Raw genomic sequence first — 23,276 nt, 5'->3', positions numbered from 1 at the left:
ACTCACGTTCTCGAGGCCTTCTATCGGCATACCTTGCATCCAAGTTCTTTCCCCACGAAACATCCCTCAGCAACATCCACCATGGCGCAAAAGGCAAAGAAGGACAGGGCCAAATCCAACGCCACCACCTTGAACAACCTCCATATCGGTTCCGCCGTTGTCAACGTCGCATTTCTCATATTCTACTTCATCTTCAAGTCCCGGTCTCTCTTCTGGTTCGTCCTGCTCTCCGCTCCGGCCTTGATCTGCGAGTACGTTCTCGAGAAATCTGGACGTCCCAAGTATGACGTGGGAGGAGGCCTCAAGACCTCTGGTGAGGACTTGGCCGCCGCCGGGTTGACCGAGTACATGTTCGACGTCGTATGGGTTACTTGGGCCTCCGTCGTTATTGTCATCTTGTTCGGCAACTGGGGTTGGTTCCTATGGCTCGCCGTGCCCGCTTACGGCGTATACGCTGGATACGGCTTGCTCGGAGCTGGCAAGCGTATGGCCCAGATGGGTGCTGCGAACAGCGACGAGCCCGCCCCGCCCGCCAACAGAAGACAGCGTCGAGCCGCATAGTCAAAGTCACATCCTGTACTGCCTAGGACGCCGTGCTACGAGCCAAAAGATGTCTATAGTCTTCTATCGAGATTGCGGCGACTAGGTCTTATCTGTGCCAGGATTGCTCCTCAGACCACTTCCTGATGACTTCTGGGTCGGCGTCTCGCACCAGCACGTGGATGTGCTCCAAGGCCCGGACGCTCTGAAGGGCGACCCAGTTCTTGAACCAGACAACCCTGTCTTCTCCGACATCACCAAGAGTTTTGACAAAGTATCTGTCAATGAAATCCTGGACAGTGCGTCTGCTCTCTACTGTCATGTCCCCGGTGTCAGGGTCAGTAGGGATGATGGCACGCGACCAGACCACGATATGGGTGATGCCCGGGTCAAGTCCATACGGCCAGTCGTTCACGAGAACTCGGTAGTCGGAAGGATCCTCAAAAGGCACGATGGACTTGGGGGTGAAAGGCGGCTCACCCCAAGGTTTGGGCAGGCGGTTGGTGAGAAGGAATTTGGTCATGGAGCCGTACTCCGCCTTGGTCTCGGCCGTCCATTTCATGTATCGACGAAGGTCTGATGGCTTTCGCTTCAAAACCTCGAGCTTGTTTGTATCTGGTGTCTGATTAGGCTTTTGAAACCTAACTTCCATAAAGATACAAGGCAAATGCGCTTACCAATGATCTCTTTGAGCTCTTCCCAGTCATGCTTTTTAAACTCCTCATCTGTCTGTGAGAGGACCCACTTATCAACGTCTGTGAGCGGGAAAGGTGCCTCCTCAACTGGAACGTCACCCATGTTGAGTATCTAGTCTGGGTAAAATGATCGGCTGAAGGTCCGGCTCAAAACGTGTGTTGAGGCAAGTCAGTGAGGCGTTTTCCGGGTTAAGAATGAAGTCGTTTGGGAGGATGCGAGTACGGATAAGCTTGTCACGAAGTTGAATAGTTGGCGGTAAGGAGCGGCTGTCTGCAGCGGGCGGCCCCCGAGCAGCGGAAGATCAGCGGTCCGGTTTCCTTATTCGGATACGACAAGCTACCGTGGTAGGGCAGGGCGGCCACTTCCACCTCATAGTTCATCCCATTTCGAGAGCATTGATGAAGCTGATTCCAGCTTTTCAATTTCTCTGCATCGTGGCACTGATATATACTAACAAGAGCCAGGAAGAAAGCCATCAGGCACCGCTAGATTCCCAAGGGACTCGCAGGTGCTAGTGTTGCAAGGGATCCGTGCATCTTAGGTACCTAAGTGAGCCCAGTAATGCCTGCCTCTGCACGAAGAAATAGACAGAATCGGGCTACAACCTGAGTATTCCTTCCAGACATTAATTTGACAGCCTCGTCACATTGAGAAACAACTGGACGCCAGTAGTTGTTGCCCGATGCTGAGTGGAAGGTGTGTCTGGCATTAATCAGGCAACTTCGACCCTGGTTCGGCAGGCAAGTCTTCAAGCGATCTTCAGGAACGGGGAACCCCTCTCAACTAAACCCAACCCAACTCCAGCCACCTCACAGACAAGACGACGGAACTCTGGGAACACTCGAAATAACGTGTTACTCTACGCACGTGGAAAGTCTCAAGATAATCGTATTGAACGCCAACCCAACATGGATAATTCGACAGACGCCAGCGCCGCCTTTGCGCATCCTTACTACCCAGTCACCGCTGCCCTGCCGCACTACGTTGCCAACAAGAACTCCATCCTCGGCCTGCTCTTATTCTTCGGGAGCATAATATCTTCCGTCGTGTTCACTGCCGTCATGGGTGCTAGAAACGCCTATCCTCAGCTGACAGCCTCGGACCAGCTTTCCGTGGCTTGGTTTGCTCTTTGTGAGTGGTGTTCAGAACATCGATCGTCCGACTCTAGCTAATCATTTCATCTACACAGGCGGATTCCTTCACTGTTTCTTCGAAGGTGTGTCCCCAAATCTTCGATTCCTTCTAGTCCAAGTCTAATGCTTCTATAGGATACTTCATCCTGAACCACAGACATCTCGCGAGCGACCAAAATCTCTTCGGCCAGCTGTGGAAGGAGTATGCACTCTCCGACTCTCGCTACCTGACCTCCGATCCATTCATGCTCTGTGTTGAGTCTTTCACGGTAGTAAGTTTTGCTGCTTTTTAGCATTGCGAAAGAGCCCAGTGCTGACCAAGATTCCAGTTCGTGTGGGGTCCCCTCTGCTGGGCCATCGTCATCACTACTGCCAAGCGGAGTCAGTTGCGTTATCCCTTTCAGATCATCATGAGTGTCGGGCATCTGTACGGCGTCGTGCTCTACTACTCAACCAGCTTGATCGAGTTCTATTCCAACGGAGTGTCGCACAGCAGACCCGAGTTCCTGTACTTTTGGGTCTACTACATTGGTTTCAATGCACCTTGGGTCGTGGTGCCTGCGAGTAAGTCATAATGCTTCCACACCTCTTGTCCGCTTTTGTGTGCTGACGCAGGTCTTCCTTAGTTATTCTCTATCAAACCACAGTCCATATCAAGAGACACCTCACAGACCGTGCGGACGTGGTGGTCAAGCTGAACAGGATTGATGGCATTATGGGTGACAAATCTTGGCAGACGTATGTGCCCAAGGACGAGGAGAAGAAGACAAATTAGCTTTTATGATGGCTGTATGAATTGTGGTTTAGCCATGCCGGATAGTCTTTGTTGTGGAATAGATTCATGACGCTATGAGAGACTGTTCCAGCTGAAACTTCACCGTTCGATACTCTTCCTCGGGTAAGCTTATGCCCCTTTACGGCCTGATGGATTTGGCATTCAATGCAACCCGGGCCGGCACTAGTATGACATTTGGAGAACCGGATTAGTTGGAGAAGCAAAATTACCCCGCTAGCCACCACCAAATCCCACCGATTACGCCCAAGTCACCCATCGTCACCAACCGCAGCAAACGACGATAGCTTCACAAAACAAAAATCAAAAACATACAACATCAGGTATTCGCTGGTCGTCACCGACCCAACTACTAATCCGGCCCTCATAGGGCTTGTCTATGGGCACTCGGCATCGTGAAGATGGTGTAGGTTACCATCACTGGGTGACGAAGGATAGCCCAGAATACGGAACAAGGATCATAAGTTCCCAAACTGTCAGGCACCGTTTTGGACTGAGCAGCTCCGTCGCTCGACGGTCAGCACTAATCGAACACCCACCCAGACACCCTAAGCGAGGCAGACCACCACCACCACTACCCAGCCCGCTCACAACCTGCTTCCAACTTTTAAGAAGTAACTTTTAAACTCTCTAATAAGGGTGAGATATAAACAGCCCTTTTTAGTAAGATTGTATACCCTAGTATACCTAGGCTCCTTAGTAATAAGACTTATTCTATAGCTATAACCGCTAACCCTTATCTAAGTAGCTAAGCTTTTGGACTCGACTTATCCTAAAGGTTCCAGGGCCTAGCGGCGCTTACTAATAAGATATTCTGGCACGATAGCTTTAAGAGGTAAGTAATAAGACTCTTATACAAGAGTATTAAATGGTGAATATTCATATAGAAGCAAGAATATATAGATATAGGGGTAGTTAAGCGTATATAAAAGAGGTTGATAAATGTAAAGAGAGTATATAGTTAGATTACTATATGAGAAGTTGCTTGCTTAACGAAAGGTCTAAGTAGGTAAAAAGATGCCCTTATATAGGCATAAGATCCTCCGACTAGAATATTCCATTGCTTATTAATTATATTATAATTAATAAGCATAAGTTATACGTAGGTGAATGCGTAATCGTAATACGTAATACCTTTCAAGTAAATTCCAGCGCATTTCATTATCTTCCAGTGCCTTCTTTCGCTCACGTAAGCTTACATAACCAATCTTGCTTACGTAATCAATATCTATATTAATCTATAACTCTTATAGATTAATATAATATATAATATGCTTACGTAATATGAATAATAAGGCAAATAATAAGGTAAAAGATTTACCTTTCCAACAGATATACATTCTTAAATTCTCAGTAAACTATTGCTAATAATTTCAGGGTTCCCCTATTTATAATTTTTATATTAATATTAGAAGGTACCCTGCTATATTAGCTTATTATGAAACTCCTAAGGGCTCTCTTTCTTAGAGTAGTATAATAATAGAAGGAATATAAGTCCGCCTAGTATATACTACTAGTAGTAGACGTCCGCCTACGTGTTACGACCCAACATGCATGACCAAGACCAGGGCCTGCCCCGCAGGCTTACGGCGGCTACGACACGCCATATGTGCAGACACAGGAGTCACCCCAACGGAACGGAAGAACTATGGAAAAGTCACGTGATGATAAGAAAGGACCGACAGACGATAAGCGGTCCATGATATGGACCGACAGGATAAAGGCGGTCCACCCCTGTAGGACCGACAACACGATGTCGGTCCCAACCACAAAGGAACTGTTCAGATAGTACACGGGACTTGTATATAAGGATGGACTCGAGCTGGGCTCTAGGACAGACTTTCCATAGCTCTTCAGCAATTAACTTCGTATCAGGATTAACATCCGCTTTCAGCTACTACCTTGACAAGACTACGATTGATCACCGAAGCCTTACCTACCCTTACGATTGACAGACATAGCTTCCCTAAAGCTATCCCCGACTACGATTACTGTTACCAGTTCCGCAGCCTCAACTTCTGCAAACTACCCCTACGACTAGCTGGCCGTAACACTACGTGGGAGTTACCGGCGTCTATCCTAGGCGTAGAGCGCTATATTACGGCGATAACTTTATTATGATAAGTAGGCAAGTATAATAGAACACCGACCTACCTAGTATTACGAGCAGGTCAAGGCAACCAATTGTGGCACAAAGCAAAAGCTTTGATAATAATAACTCCGGTCATCACTGTCCCTTGTTCTACATATTGTCACGGGCTGGAGCCCGGTTGAGATCTCCGGCCTTGCCGGAGCCGCACGCATACACCTCCGCTGGGAAGCTATTCGACCGCGACCTATAATAACCAATTATTATATTAGATTATTATAACTTATTAGATTATTATATTTAATTAAACTATAGGCCGGAGCCGGTCAAGATATCCGGCTGTACTAGAGCCACTATTTTACTATAATATATCGCTGAGTCCGGGTATATTATACACCAAGAGGTTAGACATAGGCAAAAAAGAAAAAGGTAAATAAGTTGAGGTACGAGTTGGGATAATCAGAGAATCAATTGTATTAATAATTATTCTATGATATGGTGGAAAAGTATAGTTTATATATAATAACTATATAAGTATTATATGTAATCATATGTAATTACATGTAATTACATGTAATCACATATAATGCTTAAGTCCGAGCATTTATTATCAAGTTTATACGGGCATATATGCCTGTCGGCGCTTTAACATATATATGTAAAGCGTATTTACGTACGGGCTGTACGTGCGTACAAAGCGTTGTATCTCAATAGATACCTACCTCAGTTGAGCCTCTTATTACCATGTAACTTCTTGAGCACGTAACTCTTATAATACCTGTATTTATAAATTATAAATAAATCATTAAAATCATTGAAAATCAATGAGTCTAGGTATATTTATAAAACATCTATAGCCCTTATATTCATTGAGATGTTAATATTTTTTTCTATATTATAGAGTACTACTTTTAAGGTACTAATTAGGTACAAGTTTTAGAATTTTAGTAAATATTCTAAGTCTTATAAATATAAATATTATCCACGGAAATATCGTATAAAATACCTAGGCAATAATATATCTTATAAACTTTAGAGTTAGGAAGAACTAAGTATCAAACGCCTTGAGAACGACAATTTAAGTACGGTATTATTCTTATACCATCATTAGAGAAATAAATAATGTATAATAAGTAACGACGAGATAGTTATAGTTATTTAAGACTTTAAGTTTTTAATTCAACCTAATATCGTATTAAAATATTATAATAAGTAATCAAGAAGTCGCTGCTTGCCCCTCCTGGTTTGGCGGCACGTTCCAATCGGGCATGGCGCCCACGCCGCTTTGCACGTGCACCCCTGCCCGTGCCAATCGACGCCGCCCATAAATACGGCGTCGCCCTCCTCTCGACGTCAGTATCTTGTACCATCTACCTTCCCTCCCAATACTTCCACGAAAAATTCATCGCTCGGGTTTCCTGCTTCTCCTGAGTCGTACCCTTGCCCGAGGGCAGTGTGACTCCGTCTATTACGTTGCTACCTTGCTCAGTTACGCCGCTATCTCGCCTCCAGGTCTCTCCCCATGTCGAGACGTTCTATACGACCTAGGCGCTTGCTCTTCAGCTCCGCCTTCTCTAGGTTTGACCTCAAATCGCATCTCGATACTATGAACTCATTCTGACTCGAGAGTAGGAGGTCTGGACGGTTGTGAACTGGAAATGGGGACTGGGCCGAGTGTTTTACTACGAGAGGCAGAGTGAAGAGTACCGTCATGCGCTGTTGTAATTCACTTTCTGCTGGGTGACTTTGTGATGGGTTCCTGAATCTTGTATAGTTCAGTGCCTCGGACGTATCTCGCTCAATGGCCTGCCTAGGTTCGCTGCCAGTCACAACCTTCACTCTGTCCACCAGGCGCCAACTTGGTGACGCAAGGGGGCTAGTCGGGCAAATTTTGCCTTGGACTCGGCGCCCGGACAGACCTCAATCATTTCGCTGTTTGGCTCCTTAGTCAACTTCGGACCGACTCTCAAGATGCGCGCGCTGAATGCCTATTGCGGCACGAGCCTCTTGATATGGATGCATCATGACGGTTGCTGCATGGCAGGCTTCATGCGTGTCTGCCTTGCGCTTCAGCCTAGCCAGCATCCCTCCTGCCCAGCGCATGACACCTCGGGCAAACGGAACGGCAGCCCAAACGGCGATATAACCTTTTCAGTGCTCAAGATGGCATACCATGCCTTGTCAGGCCATCGGCTACTCCGAGAACTAGTGAGAGATGCATACGGGACTTTGGGGGCCGGTCTCAGGTTGAGTAGCATCCATAAGGGCGTATACTTCTGGCGACTGCTGATTGGCAACAATACGACATTGTCTACGAACAGTGGGGGACGAATGTGCCTGGACAGCCCAGGCATCGTATGCTCAGATATCGGCGTTCAGAGGGTACCTCTTGGCGTGCTCGCTGTTCTACTTATCAGACAACACGGAAGCGTTAACGCATTGCACTCGTCACTGAACATCGACTACTTAAACGAGAGCGTCTGGCTGATAGACTTCGACACTCTCATCTTCTCAAACATCAGACCTTTGGAACTCTCCCAACGTTCAACCCAAAATGCCCATCAATCTTGACAACATTTCATTCTACTCGGCTCCAGCGCAAGCTGTGCATCCATCGGCAGCCAGAAGCACAATAAGGCAGACTCTTGGTCCTTCCTGTTCGACCATGGGAAGAACCGCGATACCGCTTTCAGACGGCACGACGATCACAGCCGATCAGAACACGAGTCACAGTGACAAGAACCCAATCGTGTCCTCCCAATCCCTTCCAGAGGCAAATGTTGAGGGCAAAGTCAATTCAAAAGATAGGACGTATCTGCAGATTGAACGATGCCCAGCGTCAGGCGATATGGGCCATAGTCCAGCCAAGAAGCCTGTGGCAGTGGACTTCAATACGCGCGAGAATTCGCCTGAGACGGCGGCTTGGTCTGCCAACTGTCTACCAGTCTCGTTGCCTTCGTTGCCATCCGGGGCATTCGCTGCGGCAATGTTTCCCTCGCACCCAGACCCAGGTCCCCAAGCTGCCAACAACATAGCCTACCCGGCTCTCCTTCAAAAGTCGACTGAGAACGCATCGACTGTCAGCTTAGAGACCCCTGTCCCAGAGAGCACTCTGCCCTACACCGAGCAGCTGCCCCAAGTGAGTCAAGCAGCCGATGATGACTTTACGATCTGGCTGCAACATCAACAAGTCGTGTTATCCAGCAGCGCGGAAGTTGGAGAGGCCCCGGAATCCCCGCGAGGGCCTGCCGAACAGTCTGGCACGATGCAAAGCCCAGCGTTGGCTGAAATTGGGCTGCCATACTCTAGTTTGGCATCCCTAGGCCAAGACACGCCCTGTCACGCCGGAAATTACACACGCCAACTCCTCTCCGGACCAGAGACTTCCAGTGCGTGGCCAAACGCTGGTGGTGAAGAAATTAGCCCCGGCTCAACCGACCGAAGCGAGCCGCTGGTCACAGAAACGGCGTTTCATTACAGCAATCGTTCACCTCCACCGGACGAAATGTATATGGATGCTAAGACGACAGCATCAGATGCTCCTCCTGTACACTTATCTCGAGTCCATCGCCGAGCTCGCAAATCACGACTATCAGCGGGCGCTTATGCTGAAGTCGATTCGGACCCGGAATCTAGCGATGAGGATGGCGCTCATGGAACCAATGATGACTGCATCGGAGATCAAGCCAACCCTGACAGTATTCAGCAAGGGCCCCAGGGCTGTGAGGACAATTATGACCAACGCGGTCAGCCAAAACCCAAACGCCGTAAAAGAAACTTCCAGGAGACTGTTGGCACCAGCAGGGCTCTGAGACCACGGAACACGTCATCGCAGTTAGCACTAGAGCCAAGACGAAGGTCAGAGCGGGCTACAAATCGACCAAGGACAAGTGAAATTCTGACGCCGCCGGTCTCTCCTGCTTCTACCGATAACGAATTAGACCCCAAATCCTTTTTTGCGCGATACGATGAGTGGCCTCTAAAGGATGCAGTCCTGAAGCGCATCACAGATGGATTTATAACGACGTTTCAACTGCAATGGGAGCAGCCGTCCACAGAACGACAACAAACGCATTGTTATCCCTCAGTTGGCCTGGCCTCAGGTTCTTCGCTGAAGCGACGAAAGTCTGCGAGGCGATCTGCAAAGTCCAGATGCCCCTTTTCAGAACAGGAGAATAAACTCTTGGTTCAACTCAAAGGACAGGGCCTCTCATGGAGGGAGATCCACAGCCGTTTCTCGAGTTCCTTTCCGAGCCGGTCTCTTGGGACGCTGCAAGTCCACTTCTCTACTAAGCTGAAGATGACGAGATAAAAGGCTGTAGTGAGGTGCGATACATGCATTCTGATAGTTCGATGGAATGAGAGAACAGTAATGGACTTGGACATGTAATGAGAGATCTATTGTAGATCTTTAAATAATGTGTCAGATGGCGTTACACTTATCAATCTTCGTCCTACACAAGTTCGCGGTGTCAAGGAAAGAAGCTGGTTCTTTGGTCTGTCCTGTGAAAACTGCTGCCCTATATCCTCAATGGCCTATTTCTTTTCGGCTGATGGTAGGATGACATGAAGCTGCTAATGTGCAGTCGACAGATGGAGCAATCCTCCCATCCACCATCAGCAAGATGCGTTTCCTTCCAGAAGCAAATGTCCCCCTGGCTTTCGACCTTGTTTCGACCTTGTTTCCTTTCTGGGTCCTCTTCTTGGCCTTCTTAGATGAAATAGCCCTAATTATCTTCTATCTTCGCCGCTGTTTGAGGTTCGGGTTCGAGCCCTGGTATAGATTCTACATAGGCTTCTGGCCAAGACTCGGTCGCAACCTCCGCTGTCAGCTCAGGCTCCGCCACGACGTCCGCCCAGCCTGAAACCTAGGAGACGGCTAATTTGCCGCCGCTTTTGGCAGCTTCTGCCGCCAGATCCATCGGGCCATTGCCACAAACCAGTCGCCGCTCTAAACTCAGGCACCACGCCCACCAAGCAACCGTCACCCTTTCCCGTTCCAGACGGGTACCCCTGAGTGCCATGGTATCTCGGCCACACTACCGTCCAGAACAGTTCACGCGGCTACGGCCAGTTTCTCGAGTCTTGATTTCCCAGTCATTCTTTGCGTATCGGTTTCCAACAGCCAAACGAGGCCGCCAGAATGGGCCTGTCGCCTTCTTGCAATATAATCCACGGGCGCACGGGCGCTGCACTGCCTAGTGAGCCGATTCGTCGATCCATCCGCAGAACGTCACGACTTGTTCGATCATTCTCTCCCGACCGCCGCTTTACTTCCCACCATGCCAAATCGCCGACGTACGAACGTGTACACTTACGATTGCGATGCGTCATTCACTGCCGAACTTGAAAGCGACGACTACAACAACGACGTCTTCGTACGAAGGAGCAGAAATGTGGCTCGGGCACCGACACAGACCGATATCGGCGATCTCTGCGATGACGATTTGGATGTGGAAGACCAAATCAGGTTATTTGATGGCAATATTCAGTCAACTGAGTATTGACGACGCAAGGTCGAGGCGTTAACGAAGATGCATTCGCCTGCCAAGATTACAGCCCTGGGACAACGGTGCTTCTTGATGCCGTGGAGGAGCAGTGGCGACAGTATATGCGCGCAAAAGAAACGCGGAATCAAGAAGAAGAGCTCTTTGGCACATACTGGAAGGTCTTTCGACTCTTCTTCGAGAGAGCCGTGGGTGAAAAGATCAACCAGAAGCTGAACTGCAGCATGCACAGAGCAGGTTTCTTCCACAGCGACACCAGCGCTCCTGCTGACTGCTCCAGGTTCTTCGAGATTTAGGGAAGGAACACCGTTTGATCGAGCAGCGGCGAGATAATCGTTGTATAACGATCGACAATCTCAAGCAGCGGATCAGGGCGACTCTGAGCACGACAAATAAGTCGTTAAAGCTTGGAGAGCTGCGCATCCTCGCCGTGCTCTTTGTCCTTCTGCTTGCTCCGGCCGGTTCTCGCCCAGAAGCGACTCTGAACCTGCGGTTCAAGGACATCAGGGTCGTTCTGGCCAGAGACCCAGAAGGCGGACCACACAAACTTCCCTCCGCTTTACTCTGGAGTTCACCAAAAGCTATCTTGGTGAGAAGGAACATTGAGTCGACCCAGTCTGCTGCAAGTAAACCATACTTACATTATAGGAAAACATACTCCATCCCCGAGACGATGTTCGATCCGTTCTTGCTCCTAATCCTCCATGTATTCCTCCTAAGCGTCCTCTTCCAACATCGAGCTTTCAATGCATGCAGCCTCACCTCGCCGCACCATCTTGATAACCTCGATATACGTCCTGGCGAGCGGGAGCTGCCACTGCCGTCAAGGGAGGACCTGAACGATATCTTCATATTTCGTCGGGCCATCGAGACATTGACGGGCTATCAAATTTCCACCAACGATCGTATTACCTCTGAGATGATGGCGGCGTGGATTCAGAGAATCGGCGAAATACTTGGGATCGAGTACCCTACGATAGCGTATAACCTACGTTATAATGCTGCCAACGCGTTCGATCAAAGCGGTTTGTCTTCTTGATAGCTTAGTAGCCGGTCATACTGACTCGCAACGCAGTCGACGTCAGCGAAGCTCTCCGGAATCTCGCTCTAGGACATGGCAACTCCGATCCTTTCCAGAGACACTACCTCGGACGTAACATTTTGGCCGACCTTTGGGGCGTCCTCCGGGGGCAGAAGCCACAACAGGCGCTCAAGAAGCAGTCTTGCAGCATAGGTCTCTCCATCTCCGAGCGTCGCCCTATCGGCCTCGCATCAGAGCAGTCTGCGTCGATTGCCACGCACCAGGGAGCTGACGAGGGCTCTTCGAGAACTGCCGCAAGGCTCCAAACAGTACAACAAAGTCAATCGAGCGAGGCAGAACGAAAAGCCGAGGCTTCGGAGAGAACTCAAACAGGAAATCAGAGACGAGTGGACTGACAAGCAAGCCACAGACGACATCGAGCGTCAGATACATGGTATCGGATTTGCCAACCCTGCGACGGACAACACCTGTCGACCTCAGGGCCCAGCCCAAAGACACCTGATGACGAAACTCACCGCCCCGATCGTGACCACGCTCGAAGGTCAATACCGACGGAGGGATGAAGCTATCGAGGCTGTTTCCGCATATTATCTTGTCCAGGAAGGATGTACTGTGCCCCGGTCTCGCCCTCGGTCGAAAAGGCTGCAGTTCGTTACTCTACTTCTGATCCGCCTGAGGGCGGCCAGCTGGACCTCGCCACACGATCCGTTTTCATCACTAACGATCAGGAGTGGCTCAAGAGATACTTTGTCTATATTAGCCGGGCCTTAGATTTACCTCCGGATAACGGGGGACAGTTAGACAATCTCACCCTTGAGTTCTACACGTATAATAACTTGACCAAACACTTTCGGCATAAATACTTGTCCAAAATTGCGGACGGTAATGAACGGAGTGCAAGATTTATAAAATAACGCTCGATCACAAGATGCACCTTCAAAATCACGCGTTGAAGGTACACGGAACCGTATCTTGATCACCCATGATACGGGGTACGGGGTTCGGAGGAGGGCAAATCGAAGGCATCAAGGTTCCAAACCATGCGTATCTCCGGGTTGTGAAATTCGATGCTACGACAGCTGGACATACGAGTCATGGATGACCCCGCGATTGTTTGCTTTAATTCGACTGTTTTACAACGAAGACTGCCGGTTGACTGGGCTTGAATGAAACGGCTCTGTTGAATGTGGTAGTCTACGCATGATTAATGGAGAGGCATGTGCAAAACGACTATTAGATGGAAGTTTACAGATAGATCTATTCGGCCTTACGGTCTGAAATATCGGCTATAGGTCTAAAAATATTCTTTTAGAAACTTATGAGTCTGTCTTCGTAATCCATCCGCCCAAGATATTTAGGAAGTAGTAGGAAAAGGCTTCAGCTGAGCTGATGACAAATTAGCTCTCCACGACGGAGGCTTCTTCCGATAATTTTTTTGAATCAAAGCTTGAGTAAATCTTTTCAGGACTCTGGTTGATTATGCAACGGTTTTAGTGAACTTTTCAAAAAAATTATAAATTCTAAGTACTAAGCTCTTGACAAAGCAGGCACAATACTGCCGTTTTTTTCTAGACCTGGACTGGAAATGGTGTCTTGGGCAGACTCCCGTAGCTCTTCAGCAACCACCATACTGCACATCTTCGGAGTTTCGCAGCTTCTAAACAATGAACTTTGGCTGCCGGTCTCTCATACGGGCCTTTGGATGCTACCCAGAGTTCCCCTGATAAATCGCATCTCAGTCAAATAAATGCTTGTAGCGCCATAAACCACTGTTGAGTACCAGATGCAGGATGCCGTTGGGGTCCACGAGGTACCAATTATACTCCGGGTTTAGGGAAGTGCCTGGCAGGCTGAAGAGCAGGCTGCCCCCCAGACTTGACACTCGGACTGACAGGCGGCCATTGCCCAGAAAGCCTTCAAATCGATTTAGTTGACAGCTAGCCATAGATAAGGGAAGACTTACGGCACCAGCGCCCGAGTGTTTGATACGGCAAGATTCATCGCAGAATCGAGCAGCATAGTTGCAGCATTGGAGGCAAATTGTTTTTCCCACAGCACGACCTTCGAGCAAGCTGCCCCCCATGATGGCTCTCTCATCGACTTCGGAAACCGGGTCCTGTCCGACGTCCCTCTTATTGGGGTTTTTGGTGCACGTCTTAGGGTCGTTCTCAACATATCGGGCAGAAACCAGAGATGCAAGGAGGACGTTGAGCAAGGTAGTAGTCAAAAGCATGATGGATTATATTGAAAGATGGATTAGAAGGGAGGCTTGTAAGGTCTGATGCTGAAGAAAAGGTTGTTGATGATTCCAGTTGTAAGGGCCACTGTCTATATATACTAGATGGATCTCTATTCGGGTGCTAGGGACCAGTCGCTTATGTGAGGCAATGCACTACCACTATAACCCGCAAGCGCTTAGGAAATCTCGATGTCGCAGTTTACGGTTCTTAGCTCTATCTCGCGCAAGATGAACGAGATTGGTTTCTCAATAGCCTTTTATTCCAGTTTGGGCCCCGTCTAAGTAGGAATTTCAAAGGTTTAGCTTTTTTCCCCAGAGAATACGAGCTTTTACACCTCTAGAAAAGCCTATTATATAGATAGATGAGGCATCACCCATGAATTGAGACTTTGGTCTAAATTTCGTTTTTCCAATAATGACTTTCTAATTCTTCTTCCACATTAGCCAGATACTGAATAATAAGTGATTATAGACCTAAGTAGATTAACTACGCCTTCCTATTTTATTATACTGAGTTTCTGGGCAAATATCAATTCATATATTAAACTACCATAGCTCTTCGAAATACTCTGTCTATGCTTTGCACTAAGGAAGCTGAGTAAGAAGCGCGAAATATAGGCATCAGGACCAAGGCTGCCATTTCCTTCACAGAGCAAGGGACAGGACCTTAACTTGGGTATTTAGGAACCTCGCAACTCCGCATGAACTGCCGAAACCTTTTACTCTCTCTTCCAGTATACTTTCATTCACTCGTCGTCAGCATTTCATGAAAATACCATCTCTTGAGCTCTAAGTTGTTAGTATGTCAAACCCATCTAAGCGGTGCCTTACTAACCAGCGATAGACGATGAAGCTCTCAGCCACCGCAATCTTTCTCGCGGCGATCTCGCCTGCAATGGCCTTCGACTACACCTTGACTTGTGCCAGGGACATGTACATTGGCCCCGCCGCTCAGGACTATTTCAACCGACTGTACACTCGAATTTGTATCGAGAGCGCAAAGTGTGCTCATTCGGCGACCCAACCCATTTTGGGCTCTAGAGGCGCTTTGGTCAATGGCGGATGTACTGGCTGTCCTGATAACTTGAACCCCAACCTGTTCGGGAACTGCCTTTTGGCCAAAATTAAGGACTAGAACCCCAAGCACTGAACTACGGGTTCTGCTTCACTGCGACAAGCTATTGAACAGACATGCTCCTCGCTAGCTTCCACGATAGAGTTGGCAAAAGTAACGGATCTGTCAGCCTCATCGCGGTCAGCAAGCTTGAAACAATCAGCACGCTTAACCAAGAAATAGTAACTCAAATCACACTAATATTCTTTCCAAACATCTCTTGCTTGCCTAAATATGTCCACGCATTATATCCAGTGTTCCCACGGAGGTTTTCTCCCGACCGTCCTCGGTCTTATCACTGTCCTCGCCCTCACACTTATTAATCATTCCGATAAGAAGCTATTCCTAACAAGTCTAGTCAGCAACATAGGATAGCTCCAGTATGAGCTTAAAATGGCCGCTTAGGAACATATTACAGCTTGCAATACGCATATAGCCGTAACCTGCTTCGTAACCAGCCGGCAGTTGAAGGTTATGTGGAGGAAACAGGAATATTACTAACAGCTTGCTGACAATATAATTGATTGATCGGTCAAAGTCGAGCCTTAAGATTACTCGATAAGTGTGCGCTGAATATGATCCTAAGATCTGAAATAAAATTGATTATCACACAAGTTCAACAGGAATTACCTCAGATGAAGCTCAATGAAACAATCAAGAATGCGCTGGATACAAACGGCATCCTTGCGCCTGGGAAAAACGGGATTTGGCCACAGAAATACAAAAAGAAGGAATGGATGCTTCGAGAGGATGAAGCGGGCAGGTTGTCTAACGGTGGGATTAGCGTTGTAAAAAGTCGCTTGTAGTCTTGTCGCAATAGCAGTCAGAAACCACTAGGTATCTTTCATGACCCAGGTAACAACATCCGCTGACTTCATCTTGTGGGCGGCTTAAAGAAGCTGGCGACTCCGGGACGGCGACCGGTCAGTCCCCGGGCGAGCGGAGAACTGATTCAGGTCCATCAAACCCGGTGCGGCATCTTCGAGACTGGCTCGGGGCATGGCACTCCGTGTCGCCGGAGTCCGGCCCGTAGGTGTGTCCTCCGTCCTAGTACCCACTTATGCGGGGTATGCGCGCCATCGGCGAAGCTGATGTTGGGTGCCCCACTTCTAACCCCTCCAGAGTAAGGCAATCTGGCTGTCACTGTACTATTCAAGTAGAGGATGTCACTGCAGATGCTCAATATCACCGACCCTAGCGCCTAAGGAAATAGCCGTTCATGATCATGCATCACGAGGAATGCTAGAAAACATACAACACCAGGCAATTGCTGGTCGAAGCGGGCTTGACTACTACTCTGGAAGTCATCGACGTGTCTATGGGAGATCGTAATCCCGAGTTCTCTATTAAATATGGACATATATGGCAGCTTGGGGAGGTGAGGTCGATCATATTGCGAGACCATAGTACTTGAGATGGTTCTTTAACCTTCTTTTGGTCTAGTTCGATCTCTGCCTTGAGAAATTCCTGCTTTCAATTAGTCCCCGGTTCTTCTTTGGGATGTGAAGGTGTCGGATTGGAAGTCCAATTCGACCGTGAGTAAGGGCAGAGCATGGGCCGCCTCGAGGGAGTACAATTAGACCTCGACTACCCACCCAACCTCCGGTTGGAATCTCCCTTCTACTCCTTACGCAGAATCAATCAATACAGAGATATTGATACTTCGTCACCCCAGGACCCTATGGTTCGAACCAAATTCCCTGTGAAAGGAATACCAACACTGATCAGTGGTTAAATTCCACTATCGCAGATCAGCAAGGCATCTCACGAAAGCAGAAGAGACGACCCTCTAATACCGAACGGGATAGAGGAATCGTGCTCCCTTGACCTCTCGAATCTCACGAGAGGAGGCGTCCATCACGTCAGCAACGCCTTTGACGGTCGACCGGCCAGACGCCTCGAGCGCCCGACGACCGACGAAGGACCTTTTTCTTATACCGACTTCCTCGCGGCAAGACCGCGAATTCGAGTCTGTCAAGTACACCAACCGCGGCCAGCCCGCGCGACAATTATATCTATTTTCCGCAGCCTGCGACTTACGCCCGCGAGACAATATACCGACTATACCTTCCAACGCGTGAAGTACGAGCCCTTCGACCAAAGCACAAAAGGGCACCACGCGGCCAAGGAAGAAGACCAAGATGGTGGCTGAGCCCGAGGAACCCACGGCAACGAGGCCAGGACTAACGACGAGATCTAGCGCCCGTCAGCAAGAAGGGGCGGGATCGAGCCAGACCCCGTCAACCCAAGCAAGCGACGACAGTCTCATGATGCCACAACCAATGAGTGGCTCGAGCTCGAGCCCACTAAGGTCAGACACACCGGCTGCGCCAAGTACGAGCACCAGCCAGAGCACGACTATAAGCGAGTCAGGGAGAATGGCGTTATCAAGGATGCCCATCCCCTTCAAGTGGATGAGCATTAATGCTTCATACTGGGGAAATTGGACATTCGACGAAGCGGACATGCCGAACAAGGAACAGATAGACGCAGCCCTCGTCTTCCTAATGGAGATCTATTCAAAACAGGAACTCGAAGGGCAACCCCTGTTCTACCAAATTACCGATGACATCGGACATTGGCTAGGCGAATGGTTCGCGAGCGCCAACAAATGCATCGTAAGAGAAGTTGTTAGATTCCTCCATAGCCGAGGCGTACTGCCAGACTCGTCGAAGACAGGAGAGCCTCACGAGGTACTCGCAGCAACCCTAGCGGCAACAGAGTTTACGTATTGGAACCAACAACAGGTAGACCGCGCGATATATCGGTTTAGCGAGTTCAACCAGCGTACCACCAGGCCGGAATTCCTCTTGAAGATCACCAACGGCGCAGTCGGACCTCAGAAGAATCACAGTAGCAGCGGCCCGAATCCAGTACGTCAAGCAACGGCTCCTCCAATCTCTATTACAAGCCCGAGCTTGCCGTCGATCACACCACCATTAAACCCGTTACCGCAACCGTTAGACCACAGCCGAGAGCTCCGGCTAGGCCCTCGCTCGACTACACACAGTCAACGCTATACTCCAACGTTCCGCGAATCACGGGATGAACAAGACCAGACCCTTGCAAGCCCGAGGCAATTAACAGACCTCACGAAAATCTTCCCAAAAGAGAAGTATGCAGGGGGGAAGTACGAGGTCCTACAAGAGACCCTGACCATGTTCTACGACTACTGCGAGAAGGCAGGAATCAAGGAACACCAATATCACTCAGCCATCACGATTGTACTCACGGGCAAGGCGGAGGAATACTACTACCTTGCGGTGCGTACACTCGACAAATCAGACTTCCTCAGCATTGTTGACGCAATCCGAAGCCGCTTCGAGACACACGATAGGAGCCTCGAGCTCCTTGCCGAGCTAAGAGCACTTTCATATGGATCTATCGCTCGCGGAATGGAGGGCAAGCCACGCGTTGAGATTCTCGAGGAGCTCATCGACAAGATCGACAAGTTAGCCAAAACCCAGCCAACGGAGGGAACTAACGAGAGAAAAGTCGGATATCTCTGTACAGCGGTCCAGCGAGTCCCCGAGGCAAGGGTAACTTTACACGCACCGCCAACCGACTACGAGACCCTCTGCTCACGGCTGAGGTCGAATTTCAACATCGAGGCCAGGATGCCCAGACAACAGCAATTCCGAGCAGTTGACGCACCATATCAACAACACTGGGTCGACCGTACATACAACGGCAAAGGAAAGGAAGCCAGATACGGCAACCGATCCAATGATCAAGAGACACGAGGAGGATCAACAGCAGCCACAAGATTCAGGCCACGCGGAAATCAGCCTCGCGGAAAGTGCTGGGTCTGCAAGAAAGACGGCTGTTGGTCGACAAGCCATACCCAAGAGGAAAGAGATAAGTCGTACGAGAAATACAAGCAGATGAAGGGCACCGAGGGCAAGAATAGCCCAGGCCAATTCCAACAATTCATCGTCGACTACGAAGGAAAGGACCCTTCCACACAAGAGGACCATGACTACGAATCTGACATCGATGAGGACATCACTCCTTTCCTCACCAGGATCGACGATACCGTCGACAACGATTTCGACGACGTCGACGAGGTCCAACACGTCTTCTTCGCTCCCTCATCGTCAGGAGGATATTCCACTCTGAATGACAGGCAAGCGGTCAATACCCTCAACGAGGAGGCATTCTTCCATGGTTGTCAAGGCAGATTCGTACGAAGTAAGGGATCGTCGGCCCTACACGAAGGAAGCCAAGGATCAAGCGAAGCCTTGAGTCACCACAACCTAGCTGAAGAAGCATTAGGTGATCACACCCGTACCGAGGGAAAAAGGAAGACAAGCTCAGGGGCCTCGCTACTCCCCTTTTTATATCCACCAGATGAGCCAGACGAGGGGACGGCCCAGGTATACAATACCCAGGAAAGGTACGGGCCAGACGTCTTCCAAGGGATTATCCCTGATACCGGAGCATCACATTGGTCTACCGGAGGACAGGGCCAGTTGGAAGCGCTACAGAAGATCTACCCAGCAGCGCTCGACAGGTCGAAGGCAGGCATCGCCGTTATCAGCTTCGGCCCGGGGGACCAACTAGTGGGCATTGGTACGGTGAGCATCATCACCACCTTCGGAACCATGACCTTCCATATCCTTCCGGTCAATACACCCTTTCTACTATGCCTCAGAGATATGGACCGGTTAGGCATCACGAAGGAGAAGAGGCTTATGATCGACATTATGGCCTTACGGCAATCGTACGAACGACGCGAGATAATGGAGATCCGTTGGATCCATGGCGACGACAACCTCGCCGACGCCTTCACTAAAGCGAACCCCAACCAAGGGTTGGAAAGCTTCATCGACAAGGGGAAGGCTACGGTACGAATGGAGGGATGGGTCACACGGAAGGGACCTCGGAAGGAAGGGAAAGGGGCGTATTAGACAGCATTGCTTTTCTATACATGTACACGACTTCGCAGCGTTCGAATTATCCTTCCAACCGTACCAGTTATACGTTACAAGAGAGAGATAGTCAGTGTCGGATTGGAAGTCCAATTCGACCGCGAGTAAGGGCAGAGCATGGGCCACCTCGAGGGAGTACAATTAGACCTCGACTACCCACCCAACCTCCGGTTGGAATCTCCCTTCTACTCCTTACGCAGAATCAATCAATACAGAGATATTGATACTTCGTCACCCCAGGACCCTACGGTTCGAACCAAATTCCCTGTGAAAGGAATACCAACAGAAGGGTTGTTATTCAATTGCTGTTGTGGCGGCACGAGATGGTCTACGGTGACGAGGTCTCGTAAGGTGCTTGAACCCCGCAAAACAGCCAACATCAAACATCACGTTGTTCATAGCCATGCACGTAATATACTTCTTTGACTGTCACTGATAACGAGTCTCTTGGGAAACGGTATAGATACCGCGCCTATCCCTGCGATCAGGAGTGACAGGTGAGTATTCCAGGGCCCTCCCCCCTCTCCCTCCTTGGCTTCAAATAACCCTCCTCACGCCTGGCTCATGAATAACCCCATGGCGTACTCTTTCAATTAAGTCGTATTGGGACTGCACTGAACAAAGTATGAAGGGAAAATCACAGGCGGTGATGCAACTGGTGGACCGCCGCCTTCGGGTATCGGTGCAGTGATGCTTCATCTGTCGATCCTAAGCGAGGGGCGGTCAAGATCAGCCATGTACTTCTCCTTGAAACCTCAGTATCTGTTCGCAAGTTTGGTTACGGTCCCCCCCTGTGATACTGAACAGTAGAAGTCACCTGTGTTCTTCAGCAAAGACGGCTACTGTTACACAACGAAGGATCCTTTGATAAGTATGAAGGAGAGATTTAACGCATAGTCCATATCCACTATTACTCGGTGAAAGCGCTTCCTCCACATTTGTAGTTTCGTTTGGAGAGATTTCGTTTTCAAATCTCCGGAGTAGGTTGAGTATAAAAGAAACCATTTGCTTAAATACCATGGATTCGCTGCCAGTCTAGCGAGTAATCACTCCCCAAGACAGCATCCCGCAATTCAAAGACCATTACATCCAACATTTAATCAATCCCACCGCGTTCTTTTCAGGATGTCTGGCGCTACTAAGTCCGGAGAAATGGTTGAAGCTACCTCAGTCGATATAATCGCACCTGGCAAGTTTGTCGGCACCTATTATCCTACTTCGAGGAAATGCAGAGTCCGGATCTTTCCACTTGATCCAGTGGGAGACCAGCATGGCCACGTCGAACCACTCCTTGGGATAGAATACACGCGCATCGACAGTGCGGGCAATGCGATTGGTCCGCTCAAAAGTGGCCGCATGGTCCGATTATCCCCGATCATCGGTGATGGTGGTAGGCGTTGGGTACGAGGCAACCTCAACGACGTCGCGTATAGAAAGGACCGTAAGGCATTGCCACCCTCAGGTGCCCCCTACTTTACAGAGCCGGAATGTCAAATTCAGTACAACGAAAGACTTCCCCTGAAGCAAATGACGTGGACCGACGACTTGGACAGCGTGCCCGTCATGGAAGTCCTTCAAACAGAGTAAAAAACGAAGCAAGACGAGTGAACAGAGCATGGGAGGCAGCCAAGCTCGACCGAGGTAGCTAGAACACCATTGCCATGGACCGCAGCTTCTTGAGGTCCCCTACTCCTCGCTTCTGCATCACTATTATAGGGTTACTTCGGGCTTCTCAGATAGCCCTTACAGCTTTAGTTTTCCAAAATGCAAAACTACGTAAAGAAAAATACCCAGTAGACTTAAGATACACATAGTGCGCATGTATTCGAGAGCCCGCCCTGACTTATGTAGATCCTGATCTGCCGATTTGTTTCTATGTGTTCCTACGAGCCTTGAGTTGCCTTCTTCGGCCCGTAATTTGATTTACTACACCATCTCTTGTATATAAGTATATATTTCTACTTAGATGATACGTTTAGGCGTTAGAAGTGACAATACCTGGCATGGAACGCCCAAAGTGAGAGGTTCACCATAGTACGTCTTATATATTGTCCTACTGAATAAGGCATCATATTAAATCTAATCCGGCATCATTACGGTCCAGCAACAATAGAGTTCGGATCATTTCTATTATTAGTGAAATCTTGCCCCCGCCGCGGAAAACATCCCTGGCAGCCCATCTACACCAAGACGATCAATCAACCAACTCATAAAACACCCAACGTCAGTCGCTAACTTTGTGATTACCTAGTAAGGTGCAGTGTAATTTTAGGATCAGTAAAAACGTAGGATGCATCCTGGAGTAATTCCAGGATTGCAAGATACTGATTCCATTTTCTGGTCTGGCTTAGTGCCGACGTTTCAGTGGCAGCAGCTCGACTTCAGTGCCTATTAGGCTCCACGAGCGTGATAGATCAATGTATCTACCCATTGGCTTCTGATGACCATCGCCACCACTACATGGATCTCTTCATCGTGCATGAATAGCCTCGCGGCTTTATCTTTCCCGCAGATTGTCCAGAGAGGCTGCCACGAACAGTGAATGTAAAATCTGACTGTAACGCAGTCGGTAAATGTACTCAAGGGTGCTTCCTTGCCTCTGGCGGTTTTCCTTTCTTGAGACTTTGAATAGCTGAACAGCTTGCGCCGGTGGACAGCTTCGTGAAACCAACTTGTGGCGGTCCTATGAAAGACATTCTTGCAACATGCTCTTAAGCTCTTAATAATGAGGTAAACATTGAAGACTGTTCAGATTTTCGACAGGAATGTCGTCACTGCCTTTTAGCACGATGCTTCATTTAGCGATCCTTAGCGAGGGCGATTAACATCAGGTGAGATAATTTCAGTTTCTATTATTCTTCGACCTTCGTTCGAAAGTTTGAGGATAGTCACCCGCGTTCTTCAGCAAAGATGATTACTGTTCCACAACGATGGGATCCTTTGACACGAAGCCGGGCTTTACCGCATCAACCATATTCACTGCCACGGGATAGATGCCAGTCCTTCGCGCTCATGAGTTCGTTCCAAATACCAAGTCTTCGAAATAGGATATAGAGGAAATTCGTCTATATAAACGCCATGAAATAGCTGCCTACTCAGCGAGCATTCTCACCCCAAGACAACGTCCAATTCCAGAACATTACACTCAACATCCACTCAATCCACCACGCCTTTACCAAAATTTCTGACGCT

The 23,276-nt window shown here is 49.0% G+C and overlaps 7 protein-coding genes across 7 annotated transcripts; 5 read left to right on the top strand and 2 right to left on the bottom strand.

Moving 5' to 3' along the window:
• Window positions 1–81: 81 nt before the first annotated feature.
• Window positions 82–561, top strand: BDP81DRAFT_460872 (uncharacterized protein; the record flags this gene model as incomplete). The annotated part of the gene is made up of 1 exon (XM_060593698.1): window positions 82–561. One exon carries the CDS (start codon window positions 82–84, stop codon window positions 559–561), a length of 480 nt encoding a protein of 159 aa, XP_060445940.1.
• An 88-nt stretch (window positions 562–649) lies between these two features.
• On the bottom strand, window positions 650–1,542 carry BDP81DRAFT_373842 (uncharacterized protein; the record flags this gene model as incomplete). The annotated part of the gene is made up of 2 exons (XM_060586682.1): window positions 1,218–1,542; window positions 650–1,155 (listed from the first exon to the last, which is right to left on the bottom strand). The coding sequence occupies exons 1-2, from the start codon at window positions 1,336–1,338 to the stop codon at window positions 650–652; spliced, it is 627 nt and encodes a 208-aa protein (XP_060445939.1). The 5' UTR covers window positions 1,339–1,542.
• A 118-nt stretch (window positions 1,543–1,660) lies between these two features.
• BDP81DRAFT_427261 (Emopamil binding protein-domain-containing protein) lies at window positions 1,661–3,544 on the top strand. Its single transcript, XM_060590341.1, has 5 exons — window positions 1,661–2,367; window positions 2,426–2,452; window positions 2,505–2,641; window positions 2,699–2,933; window positions 2,996–3,544. Exons 1-5 carry the CDS (start codon window positions 2,145–2,147, stop codon window positions 3,142–3,144), a joined length of 771 nt encoding a protein of 256 aa, XP_060445938.1. The 5' UTR covers window positions 1,661–2,144; the 3' UTR covers window positions 3,145–3,544.
• A 4,161-nt stretch (window positions 3,545–7,705) lies between these two features.
• BDP81DRAFT_222472 (uncharacterized protein) lies at window positions 7,706–9,720 on the top strand. Its single transcript, XM_060582814.1, has one exon. It carries the CDS (start codon window positions 7,806–7,808, stop codon window positions 9,561–9,563), a length of 1,758 nt encoding a protein of 585 aa, XP_060445937.1. The 5' UTR covers window positions 7,706–7,805; the 3' UTR covers window positions 9,564–9,720.
• Window positions 9,721–10,533: 813 nt separating this feature from the next.
• BDP81DRAFT_460869 (uncharacterized protein) lies at window positions 10,534–12,714 on the top strand (the record flags this gene model as incomplete). The annotated part of the gene is made up of 7 exons (XM_060593697.1): window positions 10,534–10,751; window positions 10,811–10,946; window positions 11,039–11,364; window positions 11,407–11,783; window positions 11,834–12,010; window positions 12,087–12,412; window positions 12,442–12,714. 7 exons carry the CDS (start codon window positions 10,534–10,536, stop codon window positions 12,712–12,714), a joined length of 1,833 nt encoding a protein of 610 aa, XP_060445936.1.
• Window positions 12,715–13,535: 821 nt separating this feature from the next.
• On the bottom strand, window positions 13,536–14,060 carry BDP81DRAFT_471426 (uncharacterized protein; the record flags this gene model as incomplete). Its single annotated transcript, XM_060594586.1, has 3 exons — window positions 13,764–14,060; window positions 13,693–13,714; window positions 13,536–13,642 (listed from the first exon to the last, which is right to left on the bottom strand). The coding sequence occupies exons 1-3, from the start codon at window positions 14,031–14,033 to the stop codon at window positions 13,536–13,538; spliced, it is 399 nt and encodes a 132-aa protein (XP_060445935.1). The 5' UTR covers window positions 14,034–14,060.
• Window positions 14,061–14,715: 655 nt separating this feature from the next.
• BDP81DRAFT_427243 (uncharacterized protein) lies at window positions 14,716–15,347 on the top strand. Its single transcript, XM_060590340.1, has 2 exons — window positions 14,716–14,835; window positions 14,884–15,347. The coding sequence occupies exon 2, from the start codon at window positions 14,887–14,889 to the stop codon at window positions 15,172–15,174; it is 288 nt and encodes a 95-aa protein (XP_060445934.1). The 5' UTR covers window positions 14,716–14,835; window positions 14,884–14,886; the 3' UTR covers window positions 15,175–15,347.
• The last annotated feature ends 7,929 nt before the right edge of the window (window positions 15,348–23,276 follow it).

Source organism: Colletotrichum phormii (assembly GCF_030913505.1).
Source record: "Colletotrichum phormii strain CBS 102054 chromosome Unknown BDP81scaffold_9, whole genome shotgun sequence".
Classification (NCBI taxonomy): Eukaryota; Fungi; Ascomycota; class Sordariomycetes; order Glomerellales; family Glomerellaceae; genus Colletotrichum; species Colletotrichum phormii.
Note: the sequence above shows the minus strand (reverse complement) of the source record. Positions and strands in the feature narration are given on the sequence as shown.